Source organism: Acinonyx jubatus, chromosome D1, assembly GCF_027475565.1.
Source record: "Acinonyx jubatus isolate Ajub_Pintada_27869175 chromosome D1, VMU_Ajub_asm_v1.0, whole genome shotgun sequence".
NCBI classification, from domain to species: domain Eukaryota; kingdom Metazoa; phylum Chordata; class Mammalia; order Carnivora; family Felidae; genus Acinonyx; species Acinonyx jubatus.
In genome coordinates, this window is record NC_069390.1 from 9,051,579 (window position 1) to 9,070,476 (window position 18,898).

The 18,898-nt window shown below is 51.2% G+C and overlaps 6 protein-coding genes and 1 non-coding gene across 10 annotated transcripts; 4 read left to right on the forward strand and 3 right to left on the reverse strand.

Annotated features, from left to right (window-relative positions):
- Nucleotides 1-666: 666 nt before the first annotated feature.
- Nucleotides 667-2,886, forward strand: LRRN4CL (LRRN4 C-terminal like). The gene is made up of 2 exons (XM_027045169.2): nt 667-823; nt 1,403-2,886. Exon 2 carries the CDS (start codon nt 1,408-1,410, stop codon nt 2,128-2,130), a length of 723 nt encoding a protein of 240 aa, XP_026900970.1. The 5' UTR covers nt 667-823; nt 1,403-1,407; the 3' UTR covers nt 2,131-2,886.
- A 2,227-nt stretch (nt 2,887-5,113) lies between these two features.
- On the forward strand, nt 5,114-7,758 carry UBXN1 (UBX domain protein 1). The gene is made up of 10 exons (XM_027045166.2): nt 5,114-5,184; nt 5,292-5,379; nt 5,519-5,572; nt 5,661-5,767; nt 5,851-5,920; nt 6,160-6,351; nt 6,446-6,497; nt 6,639-6,752; nt 7,257-7,449; nt 7,616-7,758. The coding sequence occupies exons 2-10, from the start codon at nt 5,321-5,323 to the stop codon at nt 7,663-7,665; spliced, it is 891 nt and encodes a 296-aa protein (XP_026900967.1). The 5' UTR covers nt 5,114-5,184; nt 5,292-5,320; the 3' UTR covers nt 7,666-7,758.
- A 2,179-nt stretch (nt 7,759-9,937) lies between these two features.
- LOC106981759 (ubiquinol-cytochrome-c reductase complex assembly factor 3) lies at nt 9,938-10,670 on the reverse strand. Its single transcript, XM_015079913.3, has 2 exons — nt 10,445-10,670; nt 9,938-10,353 (listed from the first exon to the last, which is right to left on the reverse strand). The coding sequence occupies exons 1-2, from the start codon at nt 10,562-10,564 to the stop codon at nt 10,204-10,206; spliced, it is 270 nt and encodes an 89-aa protein (XP_014935399.2). The 5' UTR covers nt 10,565-10,670; the 3' UTR covers nt 9,938-10,203.
- A 349-nt stretch (nt 10,671-11,019) lies between these two features.
- Nucleotides 11,020-13,696, forward strand: LBHD1 (LBH domain containing 1). Its single transcript, XM_053203044.1, has 3 exons — nt 11,020-11,947; nt 12,027-12,186; nt 13,106-13,696. Exons 1-3 carry the CDS (start codon nt 11,798-11,800, stop codon nt 13,378-13,380), a joined length of 585 nt encoding a protein of 194 aa, XP_053059019.1. The 5' UTR covers nt 11,020-11,797; the 3' UTR covers nt 13,381-13,696.
- A 135-nt stretch (nt 13,697-13,831) lies between these two features.
- CSKMT (citrate synthase lysine methyltransferase) lies at nt 13,832-15,434 on the reverse strand. 4 transcript variants are annotated; one of them, XM_015079891.3, is made up of 4 exons: nt 15,299-15,434; nt 14,932-15,021; nt 14,697-14,838; nt 13,832-14,502 (listed from the first exon to the last, which is right to left on the reverse strand). In XM_015079891.3, the coding sequence occupies exons 3-4, from the start codon at nt 14,770-14,772 to the stop codon at nt 13,847-13,849; spliced, it is 732 nt and encodes a 243-aa protein (XP_014935377.2). In that variant the 5' UTR covers nt 14,773-14,838; nt 14,932-15,021; nt 15,299-15,434; the 3' UTR covers nt 13,832-13,846. The 4 variants fall into 4 exon arrangements, with proteins under 4 accessions (XP_014935377.2, XP_014935380.2, XP_014935375.2 ...); XM_015079894.3 differs by lacking the exon at nt 15,299-15,434 and having other exon boundaries at nt 14,706-14,838; nt 14,932-15,155; XM_015079889.3 differs by lacking the exons at nt 14,932-15,021; nt 15,299-15,434 and having other exon boundaries at nt 13,832-14,557; nt 14,706-14,925.
- LOC113595546 (small nucleolar RNA SNORA57) lies at nt 15,098-15,245 on the reverse strand. Its single transcript, XR_003416072.1, has one exon. It is a non-coding gene; the product is annotated as a small nucleolar RNA SNORA57 (small nucleolar RNA).
- CD1H11orf98 (chromosome D1 C11orf98 homolog) lies at nt 15,382-17,626 on the forward strand. The gene is made up of 4 exons (XM_053203045.1): nt 15,382-15,514; nt 15,668-15,792; nt 17,098-17,195; nt 17,280-17,626. Exons 1-4 carry the CDS (start codon nt 15,419-15,421, stop codon nt 17,387-17,389), a joined length of 429 nt encoding a protein of 142 aa, XP_053059020.1. The 5' UTR covers nt 15,382-15,418; the 3' UTR covers nt 17,390-17,626.
- Nucleotides 17,627-18,898: the final 1,272 nt, after the last annotated feature.

The following is an 18,898-nucleotide window of genomic DNA, read 5'->3' on the forward strand; positions in this document are numbered from 1 at the left end:
GGAAATCCTATGTTCCCCAGGCATCCTCCTTGCCACCCCGAATTGGAGGAGGTTGTCTTGTTGGGGGCTGCCGGTGGGAAAGGCCTCCAGACCCTGGACTGTTTTGGGTACAGCTGTTCCCGTTCACAAACCTAGGAAGTCCAAGGAGAGAAAACCTATCCTGCCCACTCCATCCACGTGATTCTTTCATCTCCCTCTGGGGAGGGGGATCATGCAGGGCGGGTCTGGAGAGCTGGGCTACATCATTCTGGCCTGTGCACCCCTCCCTTTCTCCGTCCATTGGGAGGCAGAAGACAGGAAATGACTGCCATGGATGTGGTATGATTTTTACCGAAACAGCATTTTGTAGCCCAGGCCCCATGCTGCCCACAGCTGTTTTCCTCTCTGATTCCAGCCAGGTGGCCCTCTGTTTCATGCTCCCCTCCTCACCCCTCCACATAACTTCAGCCTTTTGATTCTCAGCTCCTGGCTGCTTTCCACATTCCAATCCCCTTTCAGAACCCAGGCATCCCGGCCTCCAGATGAAACAGCTGCATGTGGCTTCCCCCCCCACCACCCCCTTCCCTGGCCCCGTGACTCAGGCCCTCTGAAGGGACCAGCCCGCTTCTTGGCATTCACGGGGATAGAGGGGGGGGGGCGGGGGAGGGGGGCTACGTGGTGACATCATAGTTGAAGGGTATAAAAGCTTCGAGCCAAAAGAGAATTGAAATTGAAGAGAAGACACTGACAAAACCTGACTGCGCAGCCTGTGCGCCTGGGAGCTCAGCCTCAGACCCAAAGACATCTGCTTGAAGATTTGAGCTGCCGCAAGACCCACCCACCGGTGAGGGGCTGCTGGGGGCCAGGGAAGAGTGGTGGGAGGTGGGGGGGGGGGGAGCAGGCAGGGACTGGAACTCCCTTGACAGGTGGAGAGGGTTCCAAGGTCCTTGGTTTCCCCTTCTGTTCCCTCTCCTCTCTCATTTCGGTCTCCTTTTGGGTTTTTGTGTCTGTCTCCCACCGATGATTGTTTTACTCAGATCTTTTCTCTGGGTGGCAGCTGGGAAATATTCCACCTTTCTTCCCCAGGCTGAATAAATCATTTCCTCTTCTTTTCCCCTCCAGCACTTTGCTTATTCATTAACTGTTTCTGGTACTTCACACATGGCTGGTCACACACCCATGTGTCAGACTACATTTGGGTTTTTTTTTGTTTTTTTGGTTGTTTTTGCCCAAAACCAAGTACATATCGCCTGTTCAGAAGTTGGTTGACAAATTAAGAGTGTCAGTCTCCTTTCCTCCTCTCTCTTGGTCTCCTCCTGGTCCCCAGCTGTGTTCCCCGTCCCCGGAGATTTTGTTGAGGGAAGGGCCCTAGACCTGCATGGCGTCTGGGCAGTCTTGACCTATCCACCTCCTTCCCTTGCAGGCCCCATGCTGGGCTCTCCCTGTCTTCTGTGGCTCCTGGCTGTCACCTTCTCCTTGGTTCCCGGAACGCAGTCCTTGGCCCCTCAAGACCTTAAGGAAGAGGACAAAGATGAGACACCCCGGCCACGGCCTCCTTTGCGGGCCGTCCCCTGTGACTATGACCATTGTCGTCACCTGCAGGTGCCGTGCAAGGAGCTGCAGAAGGCTGGACCCAGGGCCTGCCTGTGCCCTGGGCTCTCCAGCCCCACGCAGCCGCCTGACCCTCCGCGCCTGGGAGAGGTGCACGTGGTGGCCGAGGATGGCAGCGCAGTGGTGCACTGGTGCGCCCCCTTCTCTCCGGTCCACCAATACTGGCTGCTGCTATGGGAGGGCAACGAGGCTCCCCAGAAGGGTCCCCCCCTCAACTCTACTGTCCGCAGAGCAGAAGTGAAGGGCCTGAAGTCCGGGGGCGCTTACGTCGTTTGCGTGGTGGCTGCAAATGGGGCTGGAGAAAGCAGCGTGCCGCAGGCAGCGGGGGAGGGCCTCGAGGAGGTGGGTGGCCCTCCCTTCGGGCCCTGCAGGAGGCTGGCCGTGCCCCCCAGACCGCTTACCCTGGTCCACGTGGCTATCGGGGTGGGCACAGTGCTGGCCCTGCTGAGCTGCTCTGCTCTGGTCTGGCATTTCTGTCTGCGAGAGCGCTGGGGCTGCCCCCGCCGCCGGGTGGCCTCCCGACCCACAGCAGGGCTCTGAAGCAGCCTGGGGGGCCTCTCAGGCCCAGCGGAGCCCAGGCTTAGGGAGCAGAGCTCGGCCTGGACTCCCTGGGAGGAGGCGGTTCCCACTGCTGCCCTGAGCAGCCTGGACAGCAGAGTCGGGGTGGCCAGGCACTTGGGCCCCAGCTGAGTCTCAGTGCTCAACCTGAGAGCTTGTTCAGGTCCCAGACTTTCTGTCCTGCTCTAGGCCGAGGTTTGGAACGGAGCAGAAGGCATTGGGAACTTTTTACTTAAAGGACCAGATAGTAAATGATTTAGGCTTTGCAGGTCCAGAGGACCAAAGCAAAGGTATTGCATAGGTACTTCCTTAGCCTTGCGACAGTGTAAAAATGGAGAAACCATTCTTAGCTCATGGGTCTGAGGAATCAGGCCCCAGCCACATTAGACCTGTTGGCTGTAGTTAGCCGATCGCAACCCCTGTCATACACCCTCAAAAGGGCTCTGGCGCATTGGTGGCCTCAATGGGATTTTGAGAACAAGCTGCTGCAGGATGGGAGTTTGGGGCAAGGCTATTCCCGCTGTTGCCTTTTGTTTAGATATCAAAGATGGGCACACCGGGGTCAGAATTCACCTGTGTCTGAAGTGGGTGAAAATGAATGGCTGACACGGGATGGAAAGAGGGACCTGCCTGAGCTGTTGTCTGGGACCCCCAAATCCAAGGGATGTCCCCCACTTCCCCTCAATTTGTGTTTATTGCACATCCACTGTACCAACATTAAAGGATATGTTAAAGGAAGACATTTGCATTTTTCATGATCCTTTTCATTTCCCTGTCCACACACCTATTTTTCAGCGTCGTGTGTCCTTTTTCCCCCCAGAGTAGTGTGTATTTTCGAATTTCTCTTTCACTTAACTGGATATAGAAAAGTCTGGGATGGCTACAGAGTATAATCCTCGTTTTTGCTGGTCTTATAACTTTTAATTATAGAAATAACATTTCTACGAGTTTCAAGCACTACTGAAGAATATAAAGGAAAGTTCCCCTTTTTCTCGGGAGGTAATCACCCCCTAGCAGAGCAGTGCTTTGTTCAGTGCAAATGTTTTCTTTATTCACTAAAGGGATGACGGATAATGTTCCACAATGTTCCATGATTTGTGGCAAATTGTAACCTCCTTAGTTATGTCAAAGGCTGCATAACTTTCCATAGGACGATGCTCCTTAACTGACAGAAGTTGTCGCCCTTTAATGGAACATTTGTCTTCAGTGTTTGTTGTGATGTCTCTGTGTATCCTCACATGTTTGCATTTCTATAGGGTACTGACCTGGAAGTAGATGGAAGAACACAGTCCTATATAATTATGGATTTAAAAAAAATTACTGGACCTCTAGGATAAATTTAGAATACATTTGTTATCTATAATGCACTTGCCACACTGTAGTGAATACTTTGTCCCTTTTTTAATTTGCTTCCTGTATTTCCTCAGCATTTATTCATTTACAAATAACGAGGACCCACTCTCTCTTTATTCAAGACGTGCTTTGCAAGCATTCTTACTTACTCTTCACCGCAATTATTACAAAAGACAGTGTCCCCTTTGAGGAGATGAGAAATTTGAGGTTCTAAACGGTTTGAGGCTACAAGTAAAGGGTTAGGATGCCCAGCTCCAAAGCTGATGTTCCCTCCACTATGGAGAGGCAACAGCATAGTGGTGTAGTGAATGCATACTGCATGGGTTTGGATCCTAGCTTAGCCATTTACCAGCTTTGTGACATTTTTCTGTGTGTGTTTCCTGTGACTAGTAGTAGTATAATCATATAGATTGTTGTGATGATTAAATATACATTAATTCTATAAAAGTCCAGGGCATATACTATCAATGTTAGTAACTTAGTATGACTCTGCCTCCTTATAAACATTCAAAGTGAGTTTACTTTCAACGTTTATTTATTTTTGGGACAGAGAGAGACAGAGCATGAATGGGGGAGGGGCAGAGAGAGAGGGAGACACAGAATCGGAAGCAGGCTCCAGGCTCTGAGCCATCAGCCCAGAGCCTGACGCGGGGCTCGAACTCACAGAACGCGAGATCGTGACCTGGCTGAAGTCGGACGCTTAACCGACTGCGCCACCCAGGCGCCCCCAAAGTGAGTTTACTTTAAGGGATCTAACAGCCTGGGCCTAGGGGTGTAGGGCTAAGTAATCAACGAGGACTACACAGGGGAATAAATGCTTAAGGGGGTAAATACTGGAGCTGGGAGGTGGATGGGGGTTGCTCAAAGCAGGATTCCCTTAGAAAGCAAACCTGGGGTCCAGTCTGAAAATTGGGAATTAACCAGTCCCACCAAAGAGGCAGGACATCCCAGGCGGAGGGACTCGTAGGTGCAGGCGCCTGGAAAAGCAAGACGGCCTGTTTTGCAATCTGCACAAATTACCAGCAAGTGGTGGGAGATGACGCTGCGCGCTACCAACATTTACACAGCGCACTCCTGCCAGGTACCTAAGGGAAGGGCTTATTGTTGTTATTCTCACTTTACAGAGGCCTCTAAACAAACAACAACAAGAACAAAAAACGGAGGAAGCCAGACTACTAAGCACTTGTTTCGTTCTAAGTGACTGGAGTGTCATGGAGAATATTTAAGCAGGGAGGTGATGACAGGATCACGGAGTTATGTTTTGCAAAAGATCCCTCTGGCAGGCGAGCGGAGGATGGCTCAATTCCCCGGAGAGGATGAGTGGGTCAAAGAGTAGGAACATGTCTATGGCTCCCGATCAACAAGCCAAGTAACTTTCCAATTGGTTGCGCTCAGAGCTTGCCTCATTCCGCCCTTGGGTTTCAAAGCCGCACCACCCTTCTTCCCCACCGCTGCCGGCGTCCCAGTCTGGGGGGGGAGGGGGTGTCGCCTCCCCCGTCAGCGTCCTCGGATGCGCCGCCCTTCCCCGCCCTCACGGGGCCCGGGCAGCCAGGCCGGGCCTGTGTTTTCTGGCTCTCGGCGGCACCCGTCCCCGTCCGCCCCCACGTGACCCAAACAGATCCGGGCACTTCCGCTTCCCCTCGGCTTTCTTCTCGTCAGTGTCCGCGGCGGGTCTAGAGCCGGGTAAGTAAGAGAACGCCCGGCTGGGACGTCGGGGGACGGCACCGTGCGGCGGCTCGGGGGCGCCCCAGCGCTGACCTTCCTGCGCCCTCCTTCTCGCTCGCCTCCAGGTCCCCGCGGAAGCGGCGGTGGTGGCGCCATGGCGGAGCTGACGGCTCTGGAGAGTCTCATCGAGATGGGCTTCCCTAGGGGACGCGCGTAAGGGAGCCCCCTAACCCTGGCCCGCGGGGATCGCGGACCTGTCTGCGCCTTTCCCCCAGCCTGGTCTCAGGCTCCACGCCCCAGCCTGACCCGCACCATGGCTCGCGGGCGCTATTCACGGTGTTTCTGCCCCCAGGGAGAAGGCTCTGGCCCTCACGGGGAACCAGGGCATCGAGGCTGCAATGGACTGGTGAGCGCTCAGACCGGGTGGCAGGGGACTGGGGACTGCTGGAAGAGGCAGCCTCATTGTTAACGTCCCTCCCGACTTCCCCTGCCAGGTTGATGGAGCACGAAGACGACCCCGATGTAGACGAGCCTCTACCGACCCCCCTTGGACACGTCCTGGGACGGGAACCCACCTCCTCGGAGCCAGGCGGCCCTGAAGGTCCTGACTGAGGGACACAGTGTGATTATTCACGAGAGCTCGACGAGCATGAACGGCCAGTAACACTGATTGCTTGTTTGTAGGAACCAGCTCTAACGCCGGAGAAGGCAAACCCGTTTTGAGTGAAGAGGAGAGACAGGAACAGACTAAAAGGTATAGTCACGAACAATGTCACATTTCTGAGGGTCACCTTCCACTTTTCCATGATGCACAAGTCTGATCAAAGAACCTAGAACTTTCTGTGTTCCCTCCGTCCTTCCTTGGAGGCTTCCTCTTTGTTTCTCTCACCTCTTTTGGGATGCGTGTTCCCTGATTTCATTTTGAATCCGTTATGAACTCGCCTTCCCAATCTGTGTCCATTTCTCTTGAGCTCTTTCCTTTCTGCCACACAGGATGTTGGAGCTGGTGGCCCAGAAGCAGCGGGAGCGGGAAGAAAGAGAGGAGCGAGAGGCATTAGAACGGGAACGGCAGCGCAGGAAACAAGGGCAAGAGTTATCAGCTGCCCGACAGCGGCTACAGGAAGATGAGATGCGCCGGGCTGCTGAAGAGCGGAGGAGGGAAAAGGCTGAAGAGTTAGCAGCCAGGTCTGGGTGATGGGGATATTGGATACGAGAGGAGAAAGGAATCTAGATTTGCTTTGTCAGTGTCCGACCTACTTTCTTCTTGTCTGCATTCCAGACAAAGAGTCCGAGAAAAGATTGAAAGAGACAAAGCAGAGAGAGCCAAGAAGGTAGGTGATTGGGAAGACACTGGGGTCATGAAGTAGGTAGGCTAGTAGAAACCCTTTTCTAGCTTCAGAGGAAAAGGATGGGCGTAGTGTGTTTCTCTTAAGAGTGGGTGAGCCTGATCAGTGTTTTCCTTTGTCCTCCAGTATGGTGGTAGCGTGGGTTCTCGGCCGTCACCACCAACAGAGCCAGGCCCTGTTCCCTCCTCTCCCAGCCAGGAGCCTCCCACCAAGCGGGAATATGACCAGTGTCGCATACAGGTACTGATTCTAATTCCTGTCTTGCTTCTGGGACCCCTTTGTCTACCTGGCTCAGAGCTTTTTTCAGTTATGTTCCCTTTGCCAGACCTCTCCCTTCTTTGTAAGTGACTTTTGAAATCCTACCTCCTCTACTCTTAGGAAAGATATCGCATTTCACTTGCTCCAGTCTTATTTAAATCCATACTTCCCTCTTACTCAGCAATTACCTTTTTAGTTGATCATGTTTTCATTTCGTTTATTACACAGCAACTTGCATGACGTGGTGTTTATCTAGAGGTGTTTGGATGATCTTGTCTTTGTTAAAATGTGAGGAAGCTGGGAGCCTCTCTTCAGTGCTTAGTAAACCACAGCATAAGTGGTTGTTCATGAGGTGCTTTGAAGAGTAATTACGCCAGTCCAGTCTAACAGGAAGCAGGAGCCAACTTTGCAACTCTTCTTTTCCTTACTTGAGCACCTCACTCAGTTCTGACGCTCACAATACTGTGTTTCACGCTTGCCCTCTAGGTCAGGCTGCCAGATGGGACCTCACTGACCCAGACGTTCCGGGCGCGGGAACAGCTGGCAGCTGTGAGGCTCTATGTGGAGCTCCACCGTGGAGAAGAGCCTGGAGGGGACCAGGACCCCGTGCAGTTGCTCAGTGGCTTCCCCCGGCGGGCCTTCTCAGAGGCTGACATGGAACGGCCTCTGCAGGAGCTGGGTATGACACGTGCGATCAGAAACAGGACTTGGGGGAGGGGAGGGGATGCCTGAGAAAGGAAGGAATGTCAGGGGAAGAGACTTTGGGGAGATGGTATGAAGCCAGAAATTTTGGGGGGCAAAGAGCAAGGATCTTTGAGGCCAAAGCTGTTTTCTCCCATCTTTAGGACTTGTGCCTTCTGCTGTCCTCATCGTGGCCAAGAAATGTCCCAGCTGAGAGGCCTTTATCCCACCATCCCTCTCTGACATCTTCATGTTTGATAGAGCACTGACATCTCCTTCCTAATAAATAGACCCTCTGAGTTCTGTATGTGCCTGACTCCTTCCTGAGTGGCTGGGAGGGACAAAACTGAGGCAGAGGGAGAAGTTACAGGGAAGGCATTTAAAACAGACCTTATTTTTCATCTTCAGTTTCCATACAGAAACTTGATTACAATCTCTGGATCTTTCTTTTTGGGAAGTTAAGAGAAGTGTTGGGGGTAGAATACGACGAGCAGCACAATTTGCTCCTATGGGTAAGGTAGTGCATAAGCCTGAGATCCTTACTTGTGTGCCTGCCTCTTTTTTTTTTTTTTTTTTTGCCCCCCCCCCCCCCCGCCCTTGACTTCTTGAAGCCAGCCTAGTTGTTTCCTGTAAAATAAGGATGATAGTACCTGTTAATTCAGATTGTCATGGGTATTACATAACGCTGATACAGGCGCTTTAGTGTAGTTCCCTGGCACTTAATAAGTTCCCAGTAAGTATTAGCTATTAAAGAGTAATTTTGGGGGCACCTCGGTGGCTCAGTCAGTTAAGCGTCTGACTTCAGCTCAGGTCATGAACTCACGGTTCATGGGTTCAGGCCCCACATCAGGCTCTGTGCAGACAGCATGGAACCTGCTTGGGATTCTCTCTCCCTCTCTGCATCTCTTCAACTCGTGCTTGCTCGCTCTCTCTCAAAATAAATATATGTGTTAACAGAGATACGAAGGCAGTTAATCTGGGGTTGGTACAATTATGCCATCTTTATTTGTATAAAAGTTTTTATTTAATCTCTACACCCAGTGTGAGGCTTGAACTCACAACCCTGAGACTGAATGTTGTGGTCTCTTTCTGCCTACCAAGCCTGCCAGGTGCCCCCAGTTATCCCATTTTAGAGACTGGGACACCAAAGCATGTGACTTACGGAAACCAACCCACCTGAGGAGCTTGACTCTAGGGCTCAGGCTCTGAACCTCCCAAGTTCCTTCATCATAGCCTCTCACTGCTGCTCTCATCCTCGTACTCCCTCAAACAGCTGCTGCCCTTTTCCCTCTCATTCCCCTGCTGGAAAGAGGCCACAGTTGAACCAAAGATCACACATAACAACTGCATTTGGCTTAGGACTTCATCCATCGGGTGAAAACAGCACCAGTGCACCATCTGGGTTTACACCTCAGTGTTAACCAAGCTTTATTTATTGTCCTGGCTTTATTTAAATAAAAGCAGGGGTACCTGGGTGGCTCAGTCTGTTGAGCATCCCACTCTTGATTTCAGCTCAGGTCATGATCCCAGGTTCTTGGGCTTGAAACCTGTGTGGGGCTCCATGCTGAGCGTAGAAGCTGCTTACGATTCTCTCTCTCTTGAGGAAGCCTGGGTGACTCAGTTGGTTAAGTGTCTGACTTCGGCTCAGGTCATGATCTCGCAGTTCGTGGGTTTGATCCCTGCATTGGGCTCTGTGCCGTCAGCTCGGAGCCTGGAGCCTGCTTTGGATTCTGTGTCTCCCTCTCTCTCTGCCCTTCCCCCGCTTGCACTCTGTCTCTCTCTCTCTCAAAAATAAATAACACACTCTCATAAATAAAAAATAAAAGTAAGCTTTCCCCCCTCCCCTTCAATTGCTATCTTCTTTGGAACCACCGGATGTGAGGCAGACCACAGGGAAATTATCTCGCTCCTTCAGAGATTCCCAAGAAATCCCATGACTGGATTCGGGGATTACAGACTACTACAGTGAAAACCTGGAAGGGGAAAAACCCCACTACCTATATCAAAGGCTGCTCTGTGCCAAGCACTGCACTTTACATTTCTAAGTTAATTTTTCCCCAACAACCCTCAAGATAATTACCACCTTTTATGTAACAGGACTGAGGCTCCAAGAGGTTTTGTAACATGCAGGACTTTCATCAAGATCTGTCTTACTGAACGCATGCTCCTTTCACTCCTAGCAGATTGACCTCCAAAGGTTCAATAGCCCCAGAAAGCATCATAGCGTATGTTAAATGCTAGAAGCCCGTCTCCAACCTCACAGGACAGGAAACCCAAAGTGTCCTCCATGGGCACCAATTGCTACAGGATTTTCCAGCATTAGTTCTGATTTTGAGAATGTCACTTGGTTATCAAAAGTACACTTGAACAACCACACGACATTGTGTTTTGGTCGCTGCGGGGCACATGGGAGCCACAGTCATCCGCTTCCCCGGCACGGGCCCCCCAGAACACTCTAGACATTTAGAGGCGCCAGACTGCAGGGCTCACAGACTGGACGGAGGAACGTGATTTATTGGTTCCTTCGGGTTCACCATATCCGAGGCCCCCGCCCGCGACGTAGGATGTTAAAGTGCAGTCAGTGCATCTTTTGATAGGGGACGTGCTCACCCTGCAACGGCTCCCAGGGCCTCAGGGAGGTGTGGGCGCGGCATCCTCAATCGGGTCTCCCCGCTGGGCGTACGGAGGAGAAAGGCTGCCTCCGACTCTTGCGCAGGAGCAAGGTCCCAGTGCCCACGATGGAAGTCCCAGCTCACGCTGACTTCCCGCCGCCGCCGCCCATCCAGTTCTTCCTCCAGGCCACGTTCTCTTGCGTGGCCGCTGCCTCCTGCAGAGTGGCTAGCACTAACTCTTTGGTCCTGACCGCCTCCTCCCTGCGCCGCGGGTCTTGCTCGGGCATCTCCTGCGGGCGGGAAGGGAGGTTCGCAGTCTTGACCCCCAGCCCGGGGGCTCTCCGCCCGCCCACCCCACGTCGGACTTCCAGTCGCCCCCACCTTCAGCATCTCCTGCTTCCGCTGCTCTCCCGGAGCCACGAGGACAAAGAGCGCGGAGCCCACGCCAGCCCCGGCGCCCAGAAGGGCACCCACGATCAGCGCTTTGCGCAAGGTCTCCATGGCCGACCGCGCGACCAGCGAGGCGCTCTCCGGGGCCTCCCGCAGCCTAGAAGGCGAGCCACGACGTCTCACTGCTCCCCGCGCAGGCTAGAGCGGCCCACGGAGAAAACCATAGAGATGGGGCCGGGCTAGAGGGCCTGATCAGCGAAACCTTCGAATCTAGAGCACCTGGGTCTTAAAAGACTGGTTTTAACTGGGAAGCTTGAGCGCGTCCAAAAGCGTTGGACTTGAGGGCCGAGCACCGGACCCATTGCCATGAAGTCCAGAGTGGGATTGCTAAAGGGAGCGTGCGTGTCGGAGTGCGTGTCTTCATGGTTGCTGTGGGTTTTACGGCTGCCCAGTTCCGAAATTTCCTGGTCGATACAGGGCTAGGGCTGTGTTCTGTAGTTTCCTACAATAACTTGTGGTTTTTCAGTACAGCACATACCGGCCATCCAGATACTTACATCAGTCTATTGATCCATTCCAAATCTCAACTTCTGAACAAAAACTCAAAGCCAAATGTACTGGGTGGGGGGAAAGGTATACATATGTTATTATTTTTCTTTATTTTACTTGTTAAGTTAACGTATTGAAAGTAAATTTGTTTTGTTTTGTTTTGTTTTGTTTTGATCATGGGAAACCCTTGGCTCCCCCACCCCACCCCTGGCATGAAAACTCTGGGTTTGGAGTAACATACCGAGTTCTAGTTTGGAGAAGAAAGCACCTTTTAGTTGTGTGACTCTGGGCAAATCATTTAAGTTCTTTGTGCCTCGGCTTCTGCATCAGAAAATAGGGCTAATGACCGTATCTTTCTCATGGTTTTAGGATAATTAAATGAGTTGATATATAAAGCATTTAAAAACAGTTACTGGTAAATAGTAAACACCCTATAAATATTCATTAAGACATAAAGAAACATGTCAAATTGGGAGGCCCAGTGAGCAAAGGAATCAGGAAATTCCAAGTTTGTTTGCAAAGCTCTTCACTCCCAGGGCTTTAATCCAGATGCCCTTGTTGACTCCTACCCTCCTGCCTTTCCCAGTGACACCGGGGAGTGAGACATAAAGCTCTTATCCCATCTCTTGGGATTTTCCCCTCCCCTGGAAGGCCCATAATCTCCTAGCTTGTCATTCTCTTCTCAGAAGTGATTAGGGGCCAGGCTCCAAGGATTAAAGGAGCAGTCTGTGGAGTGTCTGAGTAGGGGTACTCCACTTTGAGTTCAACCACTCTGCCCTCTAAGAATTAGAACCCATGGCCCTTGTGCCAGGGAGCAGCGAGGATGGGCCTTGGCCTAGAGATAGCCCAGGCTCCTCCCAGCACCCAGAAAGTCCTAGGCTGACCAGCCCCCTGTGGATGGACAGAGGAGAAATTGGCAGGGTTGAAGGTCACCAGGATGTTCAGGTTAGTACTCCCCTACCCTGTGTCTTGCGGCTGACTCATCTTCCAGTTTGGTCCAAGCACCCTGCTTATCCTGATTCAGGTGGTCTCTCAAAAGACTCGCCTGCCCTCCATTGTGGTGGAAGCTTCTGAGGGGAGTGAAGAGAGCGGGGAGCTGGGTTGGCCACAAGAGGAGCTGCTGCTGCCCACTGATGAGGAAGAGGAGGCCGAGGTCTTCTTTCAGGACCAAAGTGAAGAGGCAGGTGAGGGAGGCGGCTGCTTCAGTGGGGCCGTTGCGACCTGACCTGGATGTTCTTCTGGGCAGGGCCCAGATGGAAAACTCAGTTGTGTCCCCTGCATTAAGCAGTACCAGGCACACAGTAGGTGCTTAGTTCATGTAGTGAAGAATAACATAGAGGTGGAGAGAAAAGTCAAAGTGTTTGGCAAAGTTGAACGTTAGAGGGAAGTTGTAATGTCAGATGGGTGATGCCTTTTAATTATTTTTAAAATACACTATTTTAAAATACATTGTTTTTAAAATATTCTAAAACAATGTTTTAAATGTTTTAAAATATTTACGTCATTTGTTGTGTGTGTGTGGGGAATGTAATAAAATTATCCCAAATCGACTACCCAGAGAGAAGTTACATTTTGGATGCCTTTTCTTCCAGAATTTTCCCCATGTCTGATACTGTTATAAAAGCTTATTTATTAGGACTTACAGTGTGCCAGGCACTGTGCTAAACACTTTTATCTCATGATTTTCAGAACTCAGTGGGGGAGACCCTTTTATCCTCATGAGAAAACTGAGGCCATGAAATTAGGCTCTTAATTATAATTGCTGTATTACTTTTTTATAAGCAAAAGAAAAAAACATCAAACTAATTTGCTTCATCTTTCAAAAAGTCAGTAATGTATCAGGAATACTTTTCACTTTTTTTAATTAATGTTTATTTTTTAGAGAGAGACAGAGCGTGAGCATGGGAGGGGCAGAGAGGGAGACACAATCTGAAGCAGGATCCGGGCTCTGAGCCGTCAGCACAGAGCTGAAGTGAGGGTCAAACTCAAGGACCTGATATCATGACCTGAGGCGAAGTAGGACACTTAACCGACTAAGCCACCCAAACGCCCCCAGGAATACTTTTCACTTTTAATGGGCTCTTCAACTCTCCTCTCCCCCAGGCTGGACTTGGAGCCCACTGGACCCCAGATCTCCCTTAAGAACCTTTAACCCAGAACTCAGCTGGGGACAGGAACAGGTAGAACAAGAGGTCTCCTGGATTCCTGAGGACACAGAGTATCAGGAAGCCTCCAACCCCTGTCCTCTCTGGAACCCAGCAACAGGCTCCCATGTGTGTAGAAGCTGCTTTGTGGAATATTCACACCTCTTGCCTCCCAGGAGCTTTGAGGGTAAGTATCTGTTCTCTCTCCTTCAACATTTCAGTGAAGTTTGTTAGGAGGCCCTTCTGGCTGTCCTATCAATCTTCCCCTTTTCACAGGTTGAGGACACTGAGGCTTGGAGGTTGGGCCACTGGCTCACATCAGTCAGTCAGTGCTGGGATTTGGATTAAGAACTCCTCTCTTTAAACAAAAAACCCCCAGAAACTCTATCTGTGCCCATAGGTATTCCAGTTAGTAGGGGTTAGAAGCCTTCTCTAGTTAGCACTCATCTTGTGCCTGGCATTGCTAAGTGCTAAATGTTTCACCTGACATTGTATGTAATCCCAACTCCACCTATTATTATTCCTACCTTGCCGAGGTGTAAACTGGGGCATGGAGACATTCAAAAATATGTGCACGCAGCTAGAAAATATGGAGGCCAGCCCTAAGATCCTCACTTCCCAGCCATCATACAAAGAAGAAAAAAATTCTCTTCACCTCTTTCCTCACCCAACAGAAAAATTAGAGTTAGAACTAAAGTCTTTAATGAGAGACTTGAACCAAGTAAGCAAAGTAGGGGATGCCCCTGAAAGGGCCTAGCTCCTGCACAGTCACAGTCCAGCCTTGGGACCCTTGCTCCAGGCAGGGTAGCCGCACATCAGGGTCCTCATCGGAGAACTGAATCAGGGTCCCCTGGGGGCTTAGGACCCTTAGGCATTCTGACAGAAGCTGGTAAGCCCCAGGCAGACCACCCCGGGCAACAGCATCCCAGGTGCCCTTATCCAGCACGAGCTGGAAGGAGCCTGAGGGAGCCACGGGCTCCAGGTTCTGGGCATCAGCCTGTATGAACTGTAGTTGAGAGGCAGGGTGCCCAGGGTACAGGGGTATTTGGTCTTGGCCACCTTCCAGGAGGCTGTTCATGTGGGCCACGGCCACAGGAGAGAAGTCCACCCCCAGCACATCCACGGGAATTGGACACTTGGTGTAGAGACCTGTACATAGGCTGGAGGTCCCACAGCCCACGTCCAACACCCGCAGTGGATAGGCAGCCTGTGCCTCCTGCAGCAGCGGCAGAAGGAACCCCTGGGCTTCCTCATACCCAAAGAACCAGTCGAACGTGGGGACGCTGCCGACTCGGGGACCGCTGTGGAGCTTATCCCAGAGGCGACGGTAGGCCAGGCAGTTACCAGCCAGGGAGCCTGTGGACACGAGTGGGGCACATGTGTCACCCAGCGCCCAAGTTTCATCAGATTGCTGCAAAAAAACCCAAAAAACAAAACAAAACAAAACAAAACAAAACAAAAACCGGTGCAATATACCCTGGGGTTTGAAGAATCACAATTTCAGGGATTAGGGTCACTAAGAACCCGCCTTGCCCTCCCACTCTGCCTACCTTCCCTACCCAACAAAGCTCGGCGCGCCCCAGCCGCCAGGGTCGCCACGTGGAGAGTTGCTCGCAGCGCGGCCATCTGGAGATCCCGGCAAGGTCGGCCAGAGAATCTTCTGCGAAATGTCGCCCGCACTCCCGAAGGAGCCTGAGGTCTAAGAGAAAGGTTGCAAATTCCGCTTTGTGGGATAACGCGAACAGCCTAATGACAACCATGGAAAAAACGCGGACACACACTTACTACGGCAGGAAAGGCCTTTATTGTTGGCAACGGTAAATTAAAAGAGGAGGGGGACACGACAGCTCCGGTTCCAGAGGCGGCTCCCCAAACCTGAAATAAAAGGAGAAGTCGTGAGCACCCCAAGGAGGAGCCTGCAGAACCTCGGTTCCGCTGGGCTCCTTGGAGCCGGTGTCCCGGCGGTTGAGGATAGAACCTGCGGACCGGAAGCCGCGGGCACCGAAGACATGACGCCGAGGGGCCAGAGCCCTTTCCCTCTGCCTCCGTACATTACGGGGGCCGGGACCGTACACCCGGCCCCCGCCAAGAAAAGGAGGGTGCGCAGGCCCCGCCCAGAACCCCCGCCGGGCCTTGTAGCTCCGAAACCTACCTACGCACCTACTGTTTCGCGGTCCCGGGAGAGATCCAGGACGCCGCCGAGCTGCTTTATATACCCTCAGTACCCGCCCCTGGGCTGCGATTGGCTCGCGGAGGCCGAGGGGCGGGGCCTATGCGGACGCTGCGCAGAGCCAAAACGCCGGCCGCGAACCACAGTCGTTGCGCAGCCATGGGGGCTCCCGGGGGAAAGATCAACAGGCCCCGAACGGTGATTGTGTGGGAGCCCCGACTTCGTTTCCCCACGCGTCTTGGAGCCCTCTAATCTCGCCAGAGATGCGATCTATGGGTCGGAGTCGCCGGGTGCGGGGTCCTGGGTCGCGGTGCGCGGCTTCCGTCTGACTAGCATCTTCCTCCCCTTCAGGAGCTGAAGAAGAAGCTGTTCAAGAGACGGCGGGTGTTGAACCGGGAGAGGCGACTGAAGCACCGGGTGGTGGGAGCTGTAATAGACGAAGGCCTGATCACGCGGCACCACCTCAAGAAGCGGGCGTGAGTGCCAGACTCTCTTCCCTTTGCCCCGCCCCCTCCCGCCCCGAGTCCCCTTTCTCCTCCGTGTCGATCTCCACAGCAGGTATCACCTCCGCTTTTCTTGTGCACTGACTTTATACAAGGCAAGTTTGTCAGCTGTGTTTGTGCCTACACCCTGCTAGCGTGCGGACAACACTGGTAGCTCACAACCTCTTTGGGTCTTGGACCCGACTAAGAATCTAAGAACTGTCGCCTCACCCACCTCCCCAGATAACATTGTACCTTCACATAAATTTTTATAAGTAAACTTAAATTTTTTTATTAAAAATTTTTTTTAACATTTTAAATTTATTTTTGAGAGACAGCATGAGCAGGGAAGGGGCAGAGAGAGAGACACACACAGAATCCGAAGCAGGCTCCAGGTTCTGAGCTGTCAGCACAGAGCCCGATGCGGGGCTCAAACCCACGAACTGTGAGATCATGACCTGAGCCCAAGTGGGAAGCTTAACCAACTGAGCCACCCAGCTGCCCCTAAATATTTTTATTTCTGAGAGAGAGAGTGTGAGTGGAGGAGAGGGGCAGAGGGAAAGAGAATCCCAAACAGGCTCCATGCTCAGCGCAGAGCTCCACACGGGGCTCCATCCCACAATCCTGGTATGGTGACCTGAGTCAAAACCAAGAGTCAGACACTCAACCAACTGGGTGTCAGAAATATTGAAAATAGGGGCGCCTGGCTGGCTCACTTGGTAGGGCGTGCCATTCTTGATCCTTGCAGTTCATGAGTTCAAGCCCCACATTGCACATGGAGACTACTTAAAATAAAATAAAATCAAATTAAGAAGTATTGAAGAAAGAAGGAAAAATAGTTTTCCCTTACAAATTCTTGCTATATACCAAGTTTTAACACTTAATGTTAAGTACTCTATATATATGTACGGGAGTAGTGTTAAGCATGGTAATGGCTAAATGTTGGAAAGATTTAACTCAGAGCCTAGATTTTCAAGGTTTTTCTACTTGAGTCCAAAGACATTTTCTTTTCCTTTTTTTTAGTTTTTCATGTTTTATTTATTTTACAGAGAGAGAGAGTGGGGGAGGGGCAGAGAGAGAGGGAGACACAGAATCGGAAGCAGGCTCCAGGCTCTGAGCTGTCAGCACAGATCCCAACGTGGGGCTTGAACTCACCAACTGTGAGATCATGACCTGAGCCGAAGTCAGATGCTTACCCTGCTGAGCCACCCAGGCGCCCCAAAGGCGTTTTCAATAGCCAGAACCAGCCTGCAGTGGTTCCGGTTAAGCTGGACATCTTTGCTCTTCCCAACCCTTCAGGTCCAGTGCACGTGCCAACATTACTCTCTCTGGGAAGAAGCGCAGAAAACTCCTCCAGCAGATCCGGCTGGCCCAGAAAGAGAAAGCAGCCATGGAAGGTGAGGCTGGGGCAAAGAGGTGAGGTGAGGGGGCAGCCTGGATTCACTGGGGGTCTTTCATGCTTCCTCTTTCCTTTTGCTCAGTGGAAGCCCCCACGAGGCAAGCCAGGACTAGTGAACTGCAGCCCAAACGGCAAAAGAAGACAAAAGCCCCCCAAGATGTAGACATGGAGGACCTTGAAGATAAGAGCTAAATCCCCACGCCTCCCACTGGAAGATTCTCAGCTGGAGCCAGGAGGACTCTGGTTATTTCGGAGGACTTTGGAGAAGGCATTGCCCCTTTTCACCCTTCTCAGATTCCTTTTCCTTAATGGCCTAGGGAGCTGCCCTGTAGGAATGCATCGAGAGGAAGAGAGTGGAGAAGGAAGATGGGAGACGGGGGTCCTTAACAGTCAGCTCAATTTGTAATAAAGCCCTAGACTTCTCACTGAGATGTGTGTGATTAAATGTAGGAACGGGCGGGGTCTGTGAGTGGGGAAACAAGACAGGAAATAGGACCCACGGAGCTTACTTGAGCAAAGGCAACGAGAAGCCAGCCTCTGTGCCTGGCTGGCTCAGTCAGTAGAACATGCGACTCTAGATCTCAGGTTGTGAGTATGAGTCCCAATTGGGTGTAGAGATTACTTTAAAAAAAAAAAAAAAGTCAGAGGCACCTAGGTAACTCAGTTGGTTAAGCATCTGACTTCAGCCCAGCTCACGATGTCACCTTTATGAGTTTGAGCCCCACATCGGGCTTTGTACTGACAGTGTGGAGCCTGCTTGGAATTCTCTCTCCCTCTCTCTGTCTCCATCACTCGTGCTTTCTCTCTCAAAATAAATAAGTAAACTTAAAAAAAAATCCACTGTTATTTAAAAAAATTTTGGAGGGGACACCTGGGTGGTTCAGTCGGTTAAGCATCTGACTCACAGTTTGTGAGTTCAAGCCCCGTGGGCTCTGTGCGGACATCTCGGAGCCTGGAGCTTGCTTCAGATTCCGTGTCTACCTCTCTTGGCCCCTCCCCTGTTCTCTCTCTCTCTCTGTCTCTCCCTCTCTCTCTCCCTCTCAAAAATAAATTAACATTAAAAAAAATTTGCTTGAAGTGAATAAAAAATTAATTCTTGTTTTAAAGTAAGTTCTACCCAGGGCTTGAACTCATGACCGTGAGCTCTACCGACTCAGCCAGCCAGTTGCCGAGGATTATATTTTTAATAAAGTGAAGACCGAGCATTATTTTTCCCATTTAACATTCAGAACTTCTGTTAGATGACAGGACTGGGGGTGTTTAATTAAAGTAAAAAGCTGCCTGTGTGGAGGTGTGTTAAACGGGGGAAAAACATCTCTCTGCCCGGTTTAATCTGTGTAAGCTTCTTTGGAAGAGGGAGGGTTTGGGTCCAGCGTTGCACCTCCTTTCTCCCTGCCACAGCCCATCCCACCTCACCCCTCTGCCAACTACATATTGAATTTCAAATTCAGTAAAGAATCTGTACAATGAACCTTTATAAATGCACTCTACTTAAATTTGCCAATTTTTAGCATTTTCCAACAGTTGTTTTATCTGTATGCACTTGCAAATATGTATGCGTGTGTCTTTGTTGACTCATTGGAAAGTCAATTGCAGATGAGATTTTTACCCCAGAGAACATTCCTTTTTTTTTTTTTTTTTAAGGTTTTTTTGTTGTGTTGTGTTGTGTTAGTGTTGTGTTTTGTGGTTTTTTTGAGAGAG

Bases quoted from the DNA above. Each gene is read 5' to 3' on its own strand.
- LRRN4CL (XM_027045169.2), top strand. From the start codon at position 1,408: ATGCTGGGCTCTCCCTGTCTTCTGTGGCTCCTGGCTGTCACCTTCTCC.
- UBXN1 (XM_027045166.2), top strand. From the start codon at position 5,321: ATGGCGGAGCTGACGGCTCTGGAGAGTCTCATCGAGATGGGCTTCCCT. The intron at 5,573-5,660 runs GTGAGCGCTCAG...TTCCCCTGCCAG, and splicing joins ATCGAGGCTGCAATGGACTG to GTTGATGGAGCACGAAGACG. The intron at 7,450-7,615 runs GTATGACACGTG...TCCCATCTTTAG, and splicing joins ACGGCCTCTGCAGGAGCTGG to GACTTGTGCCTTCTGCTGTC.
- LOC106981759 (XM_015079913.3), bottom strand. From the start codon at position 10,564: ATGGAGACCTTGCGCAAAGCGCTGATCGTGGGTGCCCTTCTGGGCGCC. The intron at 10,354-10,444 runs GTGGGGGCGACT...TCCCGCCCGCAG, and splicing joins GGAAGCAGGAGATGCTGAAG to GAGATGCCCGAGCAAGACCC.
- LBHD1 (XM_053203044.1), top strand. From the start codon at position 11,798: ATGGCCCTTGTGCCAGGGAGCAGCGAGGATGGGCCTTGGCCTAGAGAT. The intron at 11,948-12,026 runs GTTAGTACTCCC...ATCCTGATTCAG, and splicing joins AAGGTCACCAGGATGTTCAG to GTGGTCTCTCAAAAGACTCG. The intron at 12,187-13,105 runs GTGAGGGAGGCG...CCTCTCCCCCAG, and splicing joins GGACCAAAGTGAAGAGGCAG to GCTGGACTTGGAGCCCACTG.
- CSKMT (XM_015079888.3), bottom strand. From the start codon at position 14,906: ATGGTTGTCATTAGGCTGTTCGCGTTATCCCACAAAGCGGAATTTGCA. The intron at 14,558-14,696 runs GTAGGCAGAGTG...GTTTTTTTGCAG, and splicing joins AGCTTTGTTGGGTAGGGAAG to CAATCTGATGAAACTTGGGC.
- CD1H11orf98 (XM_053203045.1), top strand. From the start codon at position 15,419: ATGCGGACGCTGCGCAGAGCCAAAACGCCGGCCGCGAACCACAGTCGT. The intron at 15,515-15,667 runs GTGATTGTGTGG...CCTCCCCTTCAG, and splicing joins AGATCAACAGGCCCCGAACG to GAGCTGAAGAAGAAGCTGTT. The intron at 17,196-17,279 runs GTGAGGCTGGGG...CCTTTTGCTCAG, and splicing joins AGAGAAAGCAGCCATGGAAG to TGGAAGCCCCCACGAGGCAA.